The sequence below is a fragment of the Myodes glareolus genome, chromosome 7 (assembly GCF_982192425.1).
Source record: "Myodes glareolus chromosome 7, mMyoGla1.1, whole genome shotgun sequence".
NCBI lineage: Eukaryota > Metazoa > Chordata > Mammalia > Rodentia > Cricetidae > Myodes > Myodes glareolus.
Window position 1 is genome coordinate 29,523,740 of NC_142032.1, and position 15,387 is coordinate 29,539,126.

Genomic DNA, 15,387 nt, shown 5'->3' on the forward strand with positions numbered 1-15,387 from the left:
AGCAATGGCTTAACAAAGCACTTGAAATGGGGATTGTACTAGAAAATACAAGTCTTACTTTTACTATTGATTTTTTTTCTTCTTGGAATGTGTACTTATCAGTCTTTTTGTGTTTAGAGAGAAACTTTTCCATTTATTTTTATTTATTTTCATTTTTTTATTTTTTTTCCTTCTAGCTTTTAGAGGTGATTTTACTGTGTATCCCTTTCTGACCTAGAACTCATAGTGGAATGCAGACTGACCTCAAACTGTCAGTTTTTTTGTCTTGGCCTCTTGAGTGCTAGGATTACATGTGTGAATCACCTTGTCCAATTTTTTTCTTCCCTTTAAGAAAGCATTTTAGCCAAGCATGGTGATGCATTCCTTTGATCCCCGCATTCAGGAGGCAGAGGTAGGCAGGCAGATCTCTGTGTAAGTTTGAGGCTGGCCTGGTCAACCGAGCAAGTTCCAGGACAGTCGGAGCCGCATAGAGAAACCTTGTCTCGAAAACAACAACAAAAAAGAGGGCGAGGGAAGAAAGCATTTTATGAAGTGTTCTGTATTTGAAGGCTGAAAATAATTTTAAAGGGAATATTAAATTACCTTTAAAGGCAAGCATTCCTGAGAAGCAAAGGTTCTACATGTTGTTTACGTAAGGCATTTTGTCATGTATATGTATGTATAAGTATATATGTATGTGTAATGTGTGTGTGTGTGTGTTTGTGTGTGTGAATGCTAGCACATGTGTTTAAAACATTTTCTGTTGTGCATTCCTTAATAGTATTTTAGGCATTTCCTGTTTTTGTTTATTACTGAGAGAAGATGGGGAGGGAGGAGTATAGGAAAGCATAGTTAAAGCATATAGGATTCAGATAACTAGAAAGGTAGGGCCACATACCTAGGCCCCCTGGCTAGCCTCTCATATTAGAACCTTGCTTTTTATTTTATTTTATTTTTTTAAATCTCTTCTGTATATTGACAGGAATATATTTTGGGGATAGAAAGATTATGAACTGATTGTGTTATAATATGCTCAATAATTTATCAGGATTATTTTTATCAGGATAATACCTGAAACAACGTAGCTAATCCCCAGTCCTCTTTCTTGTTTTGTGAAGTTGACAGCTTTTTAAATAATTTTTAAATAATCATTAGTTACTAAGATTAAGGACCTTTTCCTTTTAGACTCCTTTCTACGAAACCGTTCAAGTTCCGACCATGAAGCTACAGCAATGATGAAAGCTCAGTTTATGAGCCTCTGGGATGGACTGGATACTGACCACAGCTGCCAGGTAGTGAACAGAGTCTTCCCTGAACCTGTATGGTCTGTTTTCAATAGGGAAGTGGCTGTGCTGCTTATTGTATTTTATACGAAAGTCTTTGTCATTATTTTTATACTTAGTGTTACGTGATAAAGATCCAAAAGAACATGATTTTATAAACTTCACCCATCTTAATGATTGCCATTAGGTTTCTGTAACTAGAGGAGCCCACACTCCCTGTGCAGTTGCTGCTATGTGACTCTGAACCACAGAACACATTTAGTCAACAATGATATGTATTTGCTTCTATCACTGCTTCATCAGTGGTTATAACCCAAAATAATGCTCTGTGTATTGTGTAGATTCCTGAAAGAGAAGAATACAAAATTAAAATGAAGAGAAATGAGACTGCACGAGTAGTCGTGATCCTGTTTATATTGCAAATATAAGCCAAGCTTAGCTTGGGTCATTTCTGGTAAAGGTGTATGGAATCCCCTGGAGCCACATATGTGTTCAGTCCGAATGTAGCTGTGGTACTAGGAACTGCTCACCACTAATCAAGCTAGAACCAGCAGTGCGAGTGGGGCCACACCTGTAGTTAGCTACATAGGAAGCTGAGAGTGAAGAAAGTTCATAGCCAACAGGAACAACATGGTGAGATCCCATTTCACACAACACCTGGAAATTTTGTAACTGTAACCAAAAAATAATTTATTTTGCTTCTACATTTTACCCATAATTATTGACTGACTTCTAACAGATTCACTGTCATAATACTGAATATTTTTAACTTGGCGTTCCTAGTTAATCTTTCTTCTTCCTCAAATAAACTGTCTTTTTTGTGTGTGGTAAATGATTTATTTTCACTGTATGTGCATTTCGCTTGCATGTGTGCTTGTGTAAGGGTGTTAGATCCCCTGGGACTGGAGTTACAGACCATTGAGAGCTGCCATGTGAGTTCTGGGAAATGAACCTGGGTCCTCTGGAAGATTAGCTGGTGGTCTTAACTGCTGAGCTGTCTCTCCAGACCCAAATAAACTATTCTTAAAAAACAAATTATAGCACTGGGGGAAGAGAGATAGTTTAGTTGCCAGCACTCATGTGGTAAGTCACAACCATATATAACTCCAGTTCCAGGGGATTCAGTAGGCATGCAAAACAATGCACATAAATGCATTCAAGCAAAACATTCATACACATAAAATAAGTCTAATATATATGTGTGTGTATGTGACAGTAATTGAGCTAATGATTGTTATTTTCACTTTCATGAGAGATAGGCTGTGTGTTGGGGTGTCTACCTGTAATTTCAGCTTTGGGAAGGTAGAAACAGAAGGATTTCAAAAGCTAGGGTTAGCATGGATTACATGGTAAGATCCTGCCTGCAAAAATAAAATAAAATAAAATAAAGAAATAAAAAAACAAAAAAAGCAACAACAACAAAGGTTGGCTAGCATAGTATCACAGGCTTGTAATTGCAATGTTTACAAAGCTGAGGAGTGAGATCCCTAGTTACAGACCAGCCTGTGCTATACAGTAAGGCCTATCTGGAAAATCAAGGTCTAGGGTTATAGTGTTTTTCTAGCATGCCCTGAATTCAATCCCCAGAATTGCAACACAAAAATAAATAGAACAAGTCAAATTTTACCTACTTTGAGGGCTTTATATTTAATAAAATACTGATAAATATCCTAAATACTAGATGCAAATGCAGTAGAAGGGAGAAAGCCACTGCAAAGTCAAGATAACAAACACTTTGTCATCTAAGCTTCAAAGTTTAAATCTTCCTGCCTTTGCAGGATTTACAGGCACCTGCCACCATATTTTTTTCTTTCAATAAAAACACATTCAAGATTTATCCATGTTACTTGGCTACAAGTTATAAAGTCTCAGGACTTCCTATGTTTATGTGTTTGTGTTTTAATTAAAAATATTTTAGTGTGAGAGACGGTATTGACAGTGCAGCATGCGAGTAGGGGTCAGAGGACAACTTGCAGGAGTCGACTCTTTCTGCTGTGTAGGGACCACGATGCTAGCTTAGGTCATCAGACTTGGTGACAAGTGCCCTGACGCCGAATCATTTTACTGGCTCTGCTTTGCTACCCAAGAGTCAAGATGTGTTTCTACTGAATGGGTTTTCAAACACTTCAGCATTTGTCTCATGAGCCCTGGCCTATATATATCCATCCAATTCTCATAAGTTTCACTGACTTGTATAGTGTCTGATGTGCACTTCAAATATATGTATATTTGCCATATCGCCTAAGGGTCTTTCAATTTCACCATATTACCATCAATCAGAAGTTAGAATCATATCATTTTCAGGAAAATGAAATCACATGTCTACTTTTTCATCACCTCTTTGAAATACAGTTTTATGATGACAGGAAAAGGCTTTACTATAAATGGTTAGAAAAGAAATAACACCAAAAGTGTAGTTAATTTCCTATTAATAATTGGCTCTAATGAATGTGTAAGATTGGCCTAGGCCAGTGGTACATACCTGTAATCTCAGCCCTTAGAATGGTTGAATGAATTAAGAAAATCACTACAGTTTGATGCCTGCCTGATTTACTTAGTGAGTTAAGATCAGTCATGTCTTCATAGGAAGACTTTCTCCTAAAAATAAGCTGGGCATGGAGACACATTCTTTTAAACCCCAGACTGAGACAGGTGGATCTTTATGAGTTAGAAACCAAAGCCTGTCTACACGGTGAGCTCTAGGTCAACAAAGTCTACAAGAGAGACCCTATCTCAAAAATTAAGGTATAATATTTGTTAATGGAAATACCTTACAAGCTGCCCAAACTTAGATTTGCTAACTAGTGATGTTTAATGTGTTTGAATGATGATTCAAATGGATGATTTGGTCATGTAAGAGAAGATATGTTAAGATTATACCTTTTCATAGTTTTTTAAAGCAGTAGAGAAAGAGGCAGTTGAGTCTTCAGGGCCATTTCATGTCAAGCTCCTCAGCTCTGGGTGGTTCTGGTGTGGCATTTTTGTTTGTAAAAAACCACAGTTCTTTTTTTTACAACTAGTAGTTGCTGTTTTTGTTAAGATGTGTTTGGTTTGAGGAGGGAAATAGATGTTGCTCTTTACTTTCTTTATATCGAAAGCGTTAAAATTTATGTTTATAATCTTGAATCAGTTTTAGATAAATTCTACTTTTTCATGCATCAGCTAGCTTTTCTTTCAGATTACCTTTTTAATCACTATTGATAGTGTTCAGACCTTAGGTAGTTTTCTTACATACGGTCGCAAAAGAAACAAAAATAGTAAATAATCGTTGAAAAGCCTGTCATTACAACTGGGCACCTCAGCAACTAATAACACATTGTTCCTCTTGGGAGAAGTGAGACATAAAGAATAATGGTGTTTTCCGTATCTCCATCAGTAAATATTTGAGGCATAAATCTAGGTCTGCTTATTTTAAATGTGAAATAATAAAATTATTTCCATACTTTGAGCATTGTTTTTGACTTAACCATTCTTTAGATTTTGTTCTTAAATAGTAAAAATGTTAGTGTTTCTGAATTTGAGTTTTAATTTATTTATTTAACTCATAACTTATTTAATACATGTATAAGTGCTCTTAAAAAGCATTCTTTAATATTTTAAACAAGCTACAAGTCTTTTTGGTTTTTATCATGAATTCCTTATTATACTCATTTATTTTAGCTAGATTAATTTTAATTACTTGATTTTGTTTCTAGTGCTTCACCTTCTATACTGTGATATTTACTTTGTCTGAGGCTTCTTTATTTACTTGAAATTTATTTTAAAATATAGCTTATTTACCTCACTTGTAAACGGAGACTGCTCTTTGTTTTCTGCCTGCCCAGACCTGAAACTATATAGAACTATACAGAAACTATATTAATTACAACACTGTTAGGCCAGTGGCTCAGGCATATTCTTAGATAGCTCTTACATCTTAAATTAACCCATGTCTGTGTATTGCCATGTGGCCATGGCCCATGGCGTTACCTCATTTTCTACATGTCTTGTTTCCTCTGCAGCTGGCTGAAGTCTGCTTGACTCCGCCTGGTTTCCCCCACACCCCTCCTTGAGATTTCCTGGCTTTACTCTGCTAAGCTATTGGCCAAAGTAGTTCTTTATTAACCAATGCTAATAAAACATATTCACAGCATACAGAGGGGAATCCCACTTACTTTTTAGTATTTTGCTTTTGTTTCTTCTTTCTAGAACATTATCTTAGATACACTTGGTGCCTTTTGTGTGTGTTTTTTTGCAGTTTTCAGCAAGCTTTGTTCAACATTAGTTAACCTTCCTCCTAACAGTATATCAGATCTCTCTCCTCCCGCTCCAGCTATCTATATTTGTTGTTGTTTTGTTTTAAAAGAGGCAAGTTCTCATTGTATAGCTCTGGTTGGTCTGGAACTCACTGTGTAGACCAGGCTGGCCTTGAATTTGGAGATTTGCTTGCCTTTGTTTCCGCAGTGTATTGATCCATGACCAGTTCTTTGCATTAGCTCATGAAGTCACTTTGAAGCCTACTTTTATATTTGGTAAACATTTAAAGTTTTTTAATCACTTTAGTCAAATAAGTGTAGGAAACCAAAGAAGAGTTAATATGGGAATTAAGATTTTGTTTTAGGACCCCTTGACCCATACACAGAACAGCATCATGTTGTGAAACCTAAATATGTATTTGTACTTACATTTTCCTCCCTCTAGGTGGCAGACTTGGTTAGTTAAATAATTTTGGTCCGTGATTTTTGAATATTATTAAATATAAAGAGAAAAATAATAATATCTGGTGGACATGTTAACTTGCTCTAGAATTATTTGAGAAATCTAAAACTGTCAAGCAGAAATAATGTTAGATAAACATACTCCTATATAGTAATAACAAAGTAATTTGTATAGCAGGTATATCGTTTCATTAGATTATTGCTATCTTAAAATTTTTTTTACCAGATGCGGTGGTGTATGCTTTTATGCAAGCACTGGGGAGCAGAGGCAGGCAGATCTCTGTGAATTTGAGGCCAGTCTACATAGTGAGTTCCAGGACAGCCAGAGCTATATAATGATACCCTGTTTCAAAAATAAATAAATAAATAAACGAGAGAAAGAAGAAGAAGGAAAGAAAGAAAATTGATTTGAATATTTTTTTCTTTTTTCTATTGGTTTTTAAAATTGATTTTTTTTTATTTCTGCATCTTTCATAAAAATACATAGAAGTTAGAAAGCCACCAGCATTTTTTCCTTTTGTTTCTAAAATTTGGTCTCTTTCCCTTTTCTTTTCTTCCTTTGTTTCTTCCAGGGTTCTGGGGATTATCATATGCTAGGCAAGCATTCTGCTACTGCCTAGCAGCTTGATGTTTGAAGTTGGCATTCTTTAACATTTTTAAATGTAGTTTACCACCCACAGAACAGGTAGAGTGAAGTTGGGAAACCTGCAAGAAAAGCAGCTGATACGTATTACTGACATCAGAATCTGCATCCTTGTGGGGAAGTGGTTTTCCGTGACATTGTGAAAGGACTTAAAGGCCCCTTCCACTCACAGTCCCAAGATGTCTTCCTGTTTAATAACCAGCCATATTTTGTAAAATACAAATCACTAACATTTTAATAATACTTTGGTATAGCTTATCGTTGGTCATATTTTATGAAATAGAAGCGTTTTTAAAGACTGCACTTCTTCAGTAATGGTTCTTATAGCTGAAGAGTAGACGTTTTTGTTGCTAGGCATCCAGTTCACTAGTCTTTCCAGATGTGCAGTTGTTTGATATTTTTTTTAAATTTATGATTAGCTTCAATTTTACCTACAAACATTTGAGTAATGCTGGGTTACAGTGAGTTTTCTCTTTAAAAGATTAGCTTTAAAGCCATTTATAAGTCTTAAAGATAAGGACCTCAAAGAATATTTGTTGTTGGTAGCGTTTAATACCTTGTTTGTCTTCTTATGTTTAGGTCATAGTGATGGGAGCTACCAACCGCCCTCAAGACCTTGACTCGGCCATAATGAGAAGAATGCCTACAAGATTTCATATCAACCAGCCTGTAAGTGGACTTACTTATATGTTGTAAAGGGAAATAGTTTTTATTTAAGCATGTTTTTATCTGTGATTTTTAAAGGGGAGTTGTTTTGTTTCTTTGGTTTTATGAAAAAAGAGAAGTATAAAAAACCTCCCGTGGCTGTGCTCTATCTGGCCCTTTTTCCTTAGATAAAGTCAGTGCATTTGTTCTTTCCCCAAGAATGTAATTAACTCAAAATTGCCTGCATTCTTTTGTGATTTACTTTAGAAAATACAGAGGAAAATCTAAATTGCAGTTTTGGATTAACACAATTGAATTTGTGGCTAGAGGTTAAAGGACATTGTTTTCTGAATGCCTAGCCTGAAGAACAGCTGAGATTTAGTAGTAACAATTAGGTGGAGCTTCTCTCTGAGGATGGTGGTTCCAGAACCACTCTGCTGTGCTATAGCTAGTGAAGGTAAAGTGAGGGTGGCATTCAACCTGCACTACTTTTGTTTGGTTTCTGGGACTATAGTCTGACTCTGTGACTGAACCCACCACATAGCCCCTGCTGACCTCACACTCATGGCAGTCCTCTCGCCGCCTCACTTTCCAGAGCTGGTTTGCAGGCGCGAACTGCCACACCTTTCTTCTTTGTTACGTAGCATTCATTTTTGTTAAGAAGTACTCTTGAAGCCGCATGGTGGTCGTGCACGCCTTTAATCCCAGTACGTAGGCAGAGGCAGGCGGATCTTTTGAGTTCTAGGCCAACCTGGTCTACAGAGCGAGTTCCAGGACAGCCAGGTATGTTACACAGAGAAACCCTATCTCGAAAAGCCAAAACAACAACAACAACAACAAAAAAGTACCCTCAAGTAGGTTGTTATAACTTCTTAACACCCTATGGTTTCTGTAGAGAATCATATGGTGAATTTAGTCAGCTTTTATACTGAAAACACTAGGTTCTCGTGATAGAAGATGTGTTCCATATGAGCAGCATATTATATTTATAGGCACTTAGGGAATTTAGGTAGTTATTCCTTTCAGATTTTGTAATGAAAATATTCTAACTCCATTTATAATCTTAGACTTTTTTTTTCCAAACTCCATTATAAACTCTGGCTAGATCATTTGTCCCACTTATATTCTGAAAATTATCAGATTCAGTTGATGCGGTGAGAATGGGCTCCTAAAGGTTAAAGTCTCTGTAAAACTTCTCCGGTAAGCCATGTGCTGTAGCCATGTGTCTGGTTCTTCTGAGGATATATACAGTCAATTACCTGATAAATCAATGAGGTCCTTTCTAAGGATATAGAAAACTAATAATTGTATTTCCTATAAGTCATACTTATTGAGCGTTAACATATGTTAGACACTTGATGGGCTCCAGTGACTGAAATGCAACACTTGTTCTCAGAGAATTCCGTGTTTCAGGAGCAGCAGACTCATAAGTAAATAATGTAAAATGTGCTTTAAAGCTATGTATGCAGAGCTGAGTCTGAAATAAAAGTGAAAACTAACTGTTCTTTGGAGCTAGTGGGATTTACTCCCATCTGATGGGCTTTAAGAATGTAGGAATGTTATAGGTAAATGAGACGAGCAAGGCCTTCCTGTCAGTGAGCAAAGATAAGGTGTGGAAGCAGGCTAGTGTGTGGGTTTACTCTTTCTTAGAGCACTGAAGAAGTCGATGGATCTGAGTTGGGGTAGTCTGCAGCTGCTTAGATGTACTGTCTGTGCTTTACATATGCATTCTCTAGTTTTCACAAAAGCAAGGTATTAGACTAATTTAAAGGACATAATTTAAATATATGATTCCTAATGCCAAGACTATTGATCTATATAAGAAATTCAGTTGTAGGACTGGCAGGATGGCTCAGTGGGTAAAGACATTTGTACCTAAGCCTGAAGACCCAGTTTTGGGAACCCACTCAGCAGAAAATAGATTATAGAAAGTTGTTGTCTGTTCCCCACTTGTACTTCTTCCCCCAAATGAATGAGTTTTTTCTTAAGTTAAAAAAATTAAAAATTGAAATGTAATTCTAAATACAGCAAAGGGTCTTGATGGGCCTGTTTGTGGTGATTGTTTGTTCTGTAACAAAGCTTGCCTGAAGATCAGAGTATGGAGCTAGTCACACTAATTAGCCATACAGGTCAGGCAGTGGTGGTTCACATCTTTAATCCCAGAAGCAGATGGATCTATGTGAGCTCAAGGCCACCCTGGACTACTTGAATAAGTCTAAAAGAGAAACAGCTCACACCTTTGATCCCCACCAAGCATTAGGGAGGTGGAGACAGGAGTGATTATGGCTGGGTGGAGAGAGAGAAGGCCGGAAGAGATGGGAGCTTGGAACTGTCAGTCTGAGGATTCCTAGAGACAGGATTGCCCATTTGGTGTGGATTCAGTAGAGGTAAGAACTAGTGGTGGCTGCTCTGCTTCTCTGATCTCTCAGCATTTACCCCTGTATCTGACTCAGGGTTTTTATTATTAAGACCAATTAGAATTCACACTACATCTGTTGTATAAAATAGGATACAGCCCAGAAGGTAACGGTTATTAGAGCTGTCAGTGTAATACAGTGTGCATTGTCAAAGAGACTTGTAGCAGGTTTCATCACATTTATTAGAAATTTGTATACTGTTACCGTACAAACTTGAATTTTTGTCATTTTCAGTTAATACACTTGAGAGGGTAATTTTTGTGTTAGCTACAGTGTCAAAGAATATTAAGTTTACCTTGAAATTCCTCTCCAAGAAAAATACTAATTAACTAAAAAGTAGTTGTTGGTGATCATGTAACATACCAAACTAACCTTCCAGTTTGACGCACAAGTTATGGCAACAACAGTTTCATTTTGTTTGCCAAGTGATTTTATAATCAGTTCAAAATCTTTTCTTATGTTAATGGGGATGAACTCAGCTATGGCAAATTTAAAATCCACCTGTTTTTATGTTAGGTATTCCTTTTCTCGTTTATTATTATTCATTTAAAGTGTTCCTATTTCACGTATTGTTTAGATAGGTTCTCATGTAGGTTCTCAGACTAACCTTGGCTTCCCACTGTAGTCGAGGATGACTTGAAATCCTGACCCTCCTACCCCCACCTTCCAAGTACTTGTGTTAGAGGCATGCTTCCCCACAGCCAGCTTTATGTAATTCTATAAAACAAGTGTAGTTTCTGGTCTCCGATGTAAAAATATGCTGTCACTGAAAGAAATCATTAATATTTACTTAAAAATTCACTAATATTAATGAGCACAGAAGTTTTTTATTGGAATGGAGGAACCAAGACAGTATTTTCATGTCCTTCATTTATTAATGAAAAGGACACATGGATGAAATGCTGTGAGACAGCTACTTTGTATAAAACAAGGAAAAGCCTTAATTAAGAATTGACTAAAAGGTGTTTTGTGATGAACTTTCATAAATTTAATAAAGGAAGGAAAGAAAAATGAACACTACAGTCGTCCATACCTGTAATCTCAGCACTTGTGGGGTAGAGGCAGAAAAATTGTCAGGAGCTTGAGTTCAGCCTGGTGCACATAGTAAGTTCCAATTAGGCATACTCTGTGTCAGAAAAATGGGAATTAAAACATTATTTTAATATATTAGTTTTTTTACTCAATAAATACAGAGGGCGTGTTATTTCCCAGACATGAATAAAACAGAATTCACTGGACTAACTACAGATGGACACTGTAGTGTCATAGGATACCTTGCTTTAACCTCTATCAGCGTATCATTGCCCATCCATTATTATCTAATAATTTACATGGGAAAAAGAAAGGTTAGTTGACCAGTAAATTTTTTGAATGCTAATTGGAAAATTTTTTGGTTTTAGGCTCTAAAACAAAGAGAAGCAATCTTGAGACTCATCCTGAAAAATGAAAATGTAAGTAGAAAATTATGATTTATTCTCATTCTAAAATATGATGCTTTTGTTTATAAAGTCATTTTAGAAAGAAATGTGAAAGATACCTGAGAATAATGTAGCTTTAAACTTCTCCTATTACTGATAAATTCTGCTCTGTTAATATAACTTGGTAAATTTGAAGTAATTTTTTAGAGAGTAGTGTAAATTAAAATACTGTGATATTTTTCACACCATTTTATCCTTATTTAAGATTATGTTTTAAAGAGGTTTTCCATTTTGTTTCTTGTTTTTACTTTATTTCTGTATTTTTATTTCTGTCCTCGAACTCATTGAGATCCTCCTGCTTCTACCTACCAAGTACTGGGATTAAAGGTGTGCACCACCACTGCCTGGCTTACTGCTGTGTTTTTAGACTGAAGCTAGATTAGAAAAGAAGTAACACTAGGTATGGTGTGTACACTTAAATTCTTAGCATTCAAGATGCTGAAGGAGGAGGACTGTGCTTTCAAAAATAGCCAGGGTTACTCAGTGAGAAATAAATACAGTGTTACTGATGTACATTTTTAAGAGTTTGATTTTCTTTTCTTTAAAGTATGTAATTTGCCCATTTTTAAAAATGGAGTTTTTTCAAAAATATCAAAATACAATAAATGATTTAAACAGCTCTATAACAAGCAATGCATTTGAAGCAGTAATTAAAATTCTCCTGGGTAGGGGCTAGAGAGATGGTTTAGTGGTTTAGAGTATTTGTTGCTCGTGCAAAAGACCCAGGTTTCACTTGATGGCTCACAGTCATCCTAACTCCAGTTCCCAGGGATCCGATGCCCTCTTCTCACCAGACTCCATGGCCACCAGGCAGACACACGATGCACATACAGGCAGAATATTCATTGTCATAAGCCACGCGCTGCGGTGACTTCTGTTGCGTGTTCCAGGGTAGGTGCGTGTGGATCAGAGATGTTAGGTAGGAGGAACAGAGACATGAAAGAAATAAGAAACATAGGATTGAACCAGGAGGGCAACTCAGTGAATATTGAATCCACCAACGTTTATTTTGCATACTCTTTTATACCCCAGTACAAAGTGGGGTGTGTGTGTGAAAGACTGCTTTAATGTAACACAAAGGACAACCAGAACAGTTATTTGCTTCAATACTTGAGACATCAAACCATTGTTTCCTGAGTAAAGCATTTGATGTTTTTAGCAGGACATGCAATGAATAGTCTAGACCAAGTATCCCGTGTTAAAATTCCTATTTTAAGATGAAGGAGCAGGAATAGGCTTTAATTCTCTGACCTTTGGTCAGGGTGGAGCAGGATCCACCTCTATGGGTCATCTTAATGTCCAAAACACCAAGTAACCAATAGCCTAAGTCAGGGTGTGTAGACATACCTATTGTCAACAACTTTGAAAGGATAAAAATAAACTTAAACTCTTTTACCTTTAGTCAAGGTGGAACAAGCTCTCATTTGTGTGCCTCCACAATTCATATATGTAAAATTAAATAAATATTAAAAAATTTAAATCTACGAACATAAAATGCCCAGGGCCAGATAGACTCACCACAGAATTCTTTCAGACCTTCATAGAACAGTTTAAGCCAGTACTTACCAGATTATTCTTAAAAAAAGGGGGGAAGAGCACACCCAAGCTTTTTCAATGGAATGAATAGTATCCTAATGTCTCCTTTTGAAATTTGTTTGAGCCAGGAGCTCACTTTTTGTAGCCTTGGCTGCTGGCTGACCTGGTACTTACAGGTAGCCTGTGCTAGCCTTCAGTTTCCCTCCTGCTTGCTGAGGTGATGGAGTAACAGGCATGTGCCCCTGCACCCAGCTTCTTTTGTCTTTTGTCCTTGTTTAGAATTACTGTTCTTAAAACAAAACCTTCCACAATTAGAAACTGAGGAACTAATAAAGGTGGCATTTCACAGGAGTGAAGAAAATCAAGATGACTGATGTATATATGGGAAGAACATAGGGTTGGACACCTTCTGTCTGTTCAGACCCTGCTTCTATAACCTGTCTACCCTTGCCCAGCCTCGATACTATTAACAGAATATGAAAATTCCTCAGCTTACTTGCAGGATTAAATGGAAATGATACTCATAAGGCGCTTATGGAAATGAGACCTCACATTGCAGTTGATAATCACAAATAATTTCCTTGTTAATTTTCTCTTCTTTATCTGCACATTAGTAGGTTTTAAATTCCCCCCAAACCTGTTAATTGGCTTTACTGAAAGCTTAGATAGAAGGACAAAACCAAGTACTAAATTAAATTAGTGTTGAGGTAGCAGAATATTAAAGCATTACACTTCAAAGGAATTTTAAGTGTAAAGACACTTCCAGTTAAGACACTTATGCATGTTTCAGTAGTAATGACAAAAGGAAAATTAAATTTCTTTTTGAAAATGAGAAATTTTAATTTCTAAGTTTTTAATGGAACTAGTAATACTTTTCTGTTTCTCCTGGCTGTTATTACATAACATTAATTCTCAGATAGATATTGGAAGTATTTTGCTTAATTTCATATATTATAAGCATGTTTCATGTTTATTTAAGGTGGATAGGCATGTAGATCTTCTGGAAGTTGCCCAGGAAACTGATGGATTTTCAGGAAGTGACCTAAAAGAAATGTGTCGAGATGCTGCTCTCCTCTGTGTCAGGGAATATGTCAATTCTACATCAGAAGAAAGGTAACTATTTAGACTTGATTTCTTGTATTTGTCAAACCTTTTTGATTAGGCGATTGTTGTTTTGCTTTATACCAGCCTACTTATAGAAAAAGATAATGGAATTAGCAATTCATTCCCTCCTTTATTTATTGCCATTGTTTGGTATGTGTTTGTGTGTGTATATGTGCACATGTTCATGTGTGTGCATGCAGGTTGATACTAGGTATCTTACAATTGCTCTCCACTTTAGTTTTTGAGACGGCCAGGGTCTTACTGAACCCAGAGGTCTCTAATCTGCTAGACTGGCTGGTCAGAAAACTTGGGGATCCTTCTGTCACCACCTCCCCAGTTCTGGGATTACAGGCACCCTCTGCCTTTTTAAAATCTGAGATCAAGCTGAGGTCCTCATGCTTTCATGGCAGGCCATTCATTACCTCTTGAGCCATCTCCCAACCACTATTGGCATTTTTCTAAAGAGGAGTTCTGTAAATGGAGAAATTGCGTGGGGATGATGTTCTAGAATTAAGGAACTAAAATGCCAACTCTTATTTGATGAATCATAGAAGGAGTCATAGAAACTCAGGCTTGCCCTCTTTGCTAGGAAAACAGGGTTCTCTAGACTCTATAGATTGTTTCTGTGTTGTAAAATTCAGTTATGTGTAGAAATGAGTGTTAGCATCTAGGAACTTCACACAAGTGTGGGGTGCTCTGGCCTGGGCTTCATCTTAACAATAATGCAGTTACTGACATACCATTTCTCTTGTCAGCAGATTTTATTTGAAACCTATTTAGAGTGTGGTGAGTTTGAGAAATCATTTTTGTCACCCTTACTTCATGAAACGATTGTAGCCTTCAGTCAACTCCTTTGAGAAAGGGTCCCCAAAGGCCTCCCCTGAAGCAGTACTACACTGTGTATCTTTTCAAAATGTTGACTCTCTGATAAAGAATTTCTCAGTAAAGCAGTTACCCTTGAGGTCATGTGAAAGGAGTGGAGCTCTTTCTTTCTCTGAAGTTTTCCTACCAAGTGACCCTGACTTACCTGTGCTGGTCTGCATCTAATCACAGTGTGGTGCCATAGTCAGCTTCTCTAAAAGCTCACGTTTGCTTCTGTCTGAAGTCCCTGCCAGACAGTAGCATGCTCTCACCACCGTGCTGCTCCCTCCTGCACAGGTGGGAGATGTAGTTCGTCCATGTGCTGCCATGTAATTCCAGCTGTTTCAGCAAGTTGGGAAAGTTCTAACATCATCAAAAAAAAATCTACCTTCCAAAGGTCTTTCTTCTGACAGAAAAAAATTAAAAGGAAAAGTAAACTTTGCTTAAGTTAATTACATTTGTAATGAAAGGCAAAACGCTTGAAAGCCCTGAAAATGTCAGTGTGAAATCTGGCCATCAGACTTGAATCATCCGTTCTCCATGAAACATTTCCCTCAAGTGTTTGTGATCTACCAAGTAGCAGAATAGACCAGGTGTTTTGTTTGTTCGTTTTTGTTTGCCAGGATTAATGTAAAGGGAAGTTGGATTGCTTGTTCTTTAATAAGAGTATTGAGTTATTTCAGTCTTGTAGAAGGCTGCATGTACATAAACATACGCCTAGGAATGCTATGTTTTGGTTCTCTC

The 15,387-nt window shown here is 36.9% G+C and overlaps 1 protein-coding gene across 3 annotated transcripts in view; it reads left to right on the top strand.

The window, feature by feature from the left end:
* Positions 1-15,387, top strand: part of Atad1 (ATPase family AAA domain containing 1) — a 72,470-nt gene that overhangs the window by 54,637 nt on the left and 2,446 nt on the right. For all 3 annotated transcript variants that reach the window (XM_048438851.3, XM_048438848.3, XM_048438847.3), the window contains 4 exons: positions 1,165-1,271; positions 7,182-7,271; positions 11,065-11,115; positions 13,658-13,791. In XM_048438851.3, the coding sequence (XP_048294808.1) occupies positions 1,165-1,271; positions 7,182-7,271; positions 11,065-11,115; positions 13,658-13,791 (382 nt within the window). The remainder of the gene's footprint in view (positions 1-1,164; positions 1,272-7,181; positions 7,272-11,064; positions 11,116-13,657; positions 13,792-15,387) is intronic.